General features: G+C 54.6%; 1 protein-coding gene across 1 annotated transcript in view; it reads left to right on the top strand.

The window, feature by feature from the left end:
* LOC105288320 (casein kinase I) overlaps positions 1-2,440 on the top strand; it is a 19,813-nt gene that overhangs the window by 10,413 nt on the left and 6,960 nt on the right. Inside the window, exons 2-3 of the mRNA XM_023527463.1 lie at positions 12-182; positions 1,662-1,810. Of these exons, the coding sequence (XP_023383231.1) occupies positions 12-182; positions 1,662-1,810 (320 nt within the window). The remainder of the gene's footprint in view (positions 1-11; positions 183-1,661; positions 1,811-2,440) is intronic.

Below are 2,440 nucleotides of genomic sequence, written 5' to 3'. Positions count from 1 at the left end.
CCTCCGTGCAGAGCAAAGCCGTCGAGACGACCTGGAGAGTCTGGGCTACGTGCTCATGTACTTCAACCTGGGCTCGCTGCCCTGGCAGGGCCTCAAAGCGGCCACCAAGCGCCAGAAGTACGAGCGGATCAGTGAGAAGAAGATGTCGACGCCCATCGAGGTCCTCTGCAAAGGCTACCCCTGTGAGTAGCCAGGGGAGGTGGTCAGCCTGGGGCCCCCTGAGGCCCTTTCTAAGGGAAAGATGAGGCCACACGGGATCTGTTCCGAGATAACCCTGCCCCTGACACCAGAACATTAATTTTGTGTTCTCTGTCACTGCTTGGGCAGAGCGAGAGGCCTGGTCGTTAACTAGTCAGTATTCCCCGACCCACGTTCCCGTGTCGTCTCTCAGGGGCTGAGTGTTAGGAAAACGAGTCTGTCCTCCTGAGTCTCCTTTACTCTCTTACAAAACACTCCACTTTTGACACTTCTGGTTACCAAATGTGTGGGGTTTTCTCCTCCCTACCCAGCAGTTTTCTGTGACACCAGCTGGATGTCCTCCTGTTTAACTCAATTCTGACACTGTTACCTGGAGATAGTGTCAGATCCCACAGATTAAGGCTCAGTCTCTCAAGACTGTTCCCACCATGCCTCAGAGGTCAGCTGCAAATCCAGGTTACCACCTGTGCTTCTAACCAATTAGCTATAAATCTGAGGTTCCCAGTACCCTCTTCTTGGGTTTGATTAATTCATGGAACTCAGGGCAACACGTTTACCAGTTTATCGAAAGATAATATAAATGATGCAGATTAACAGCCAGATGAAGAGAGACATAGATCTGGGAGGGTCCCAAGTGCAGGAGCTTCTGTCCTCATGGAGTTGGGGTGTGTCACCCTGCTGGTGTGGATATGTTCACCCACCCGGAAGATCTCTAAACTCAATACTATGGGAATTTTTATGGCATTGGGTGCAGGGCTGGAAATTCCAAGGTTCTAATGACGGCTTGGTCTTTCTGGTGACCAGCTCCCATCCAGGAGCCCATCCAGAGTCACCTCATTAGAACAAAAGATGCCCTGGTTCTCTTGCCACTTAGAATTTACAAGCCCTGCATCAGGGATGGGGTCAAAAACCAAACATTGGAAAAAGAGATGTTTTGATCACTTAAGAAATTACAAGGGTTTGAGGAGCTGTGTGTTATATGTTTTCTATTATCTTAATGAGGTCCCTTCCTCTCTTGCTCCTGATTTTCAGAGAAGAAAATGAAAGTCTTCCTGTGGCTCAGGTCATGTCGAGAGTTCCCATCGGGCTTTTAACTGTCCTTTTGAGTTTATGACAGCAATTGATCGCCCATCTCCATGACCTCCAGATCCAGAGTGTTCGACAGGGGCAGGTGAAGAGCCGCGAGCTGGGGTCTTGCAGCACCGGCTTACCGAAACGGGACGCTCGTTCCTTGTTCACAGGTCTTCACTTGCTCTCGACGAGTCTTCAGAGGCTCCGCCCATAGTCAGGCTAGGGTTTCTTCAGCACAGGGAGGGCTGTAGTTCCGTTCTCTCTTCATCTTGCCCCCGTTTAGATCGAAAGTATTCGTAGGGACAGTGGGAGGTTAGGACAGTGCTGGCTGCTGAGGGCCCTGGGCGTGTGGGCCTCACAGTGGCTTCTTCTGTCCTTGTAACTCCCACCAGCTGAGTTCTCAACATACCTCAACTTCTGCCGCTCCCTGCGGTTCGACGACAAGCCCGACTACTCGTACCTGCGCCAGCTCTTCCGCAACCTCTTCCACCGGCAGGGCTTCTCCTACGACTACGTCTTCGACTGGAACATGCTCAAATTCGTGAGTCACCTGCAGGCCAAGGCGGGCTTGGGGGACTGGACAGGGAAGGCCCTGACTCACAAGGCCAAAGTGACCCTGTGGTGGGCGGGGCTCCCCAAAAACGGGAGCTATGAGCTGGACCGTGCTAGTGACCTCACTGGGGTCCCAGAGCCCCTGCGCTCCCCACCCTGCTGTCTCATCGATGCCGACGGTGTGTACCGCCAGGGCCGAGGCAGGGCGCCACCTCCCACCAGAGCCAGGAGAACCTGGCTGGGCCTCCGGTCCCTCCTAGGTGGCCGCAGCCGGGCGTGGCTGGCTCTGGCAGGTCCCCCTGCCGTCTTGCTCGTGGCCTACACCTTCCTACTCCTGGTGTTCTGCACGTCCCAGGTGGCTGCCTTCTCTGCGGCCCCTCTGGCCAGCCTGGACCCATTCAGTGTGGTGTCTTTCTTCCTGGCCGTGGGACCCTGGGCCTTGCTAGGTGGTGGTTCTGTCTCCCTCTTTTAAGAGTCGGGGGTGGGGTGGTGAGAAGCGGTCGTCAGCTGTGCCTGGAGCTCTGGAATCTGAAATCGCATGACTTGTCTCACGTCTCTTCTGGAAAAGGGGGCTTCTTCGAGCCAGGCTCAGCCCTGTGACAGTGAAGCTATTGCACGG

This window comes from Pteropus vampyrus, unplaced genomic scaffold, assembly GCF_000151845.1.
Source record: "Pteropus vampyrus isolate Shadow unplaced genomic scaffold, Pvam_2.0 Scaffold16, whole genome shotgun sequence".
NCBI classification, from domain to species: Eukaryota; Metazoa; Chordata; class Mammalia; order Chiroptera; family Pteropodidae; genus Pteropus; species Pteropus vampyrus.
The sequence above is the reverse complement of the archived record's forward strand: the minus strand, read 5'-3'. Positions and strand labels throughout refer to the sequence as shown.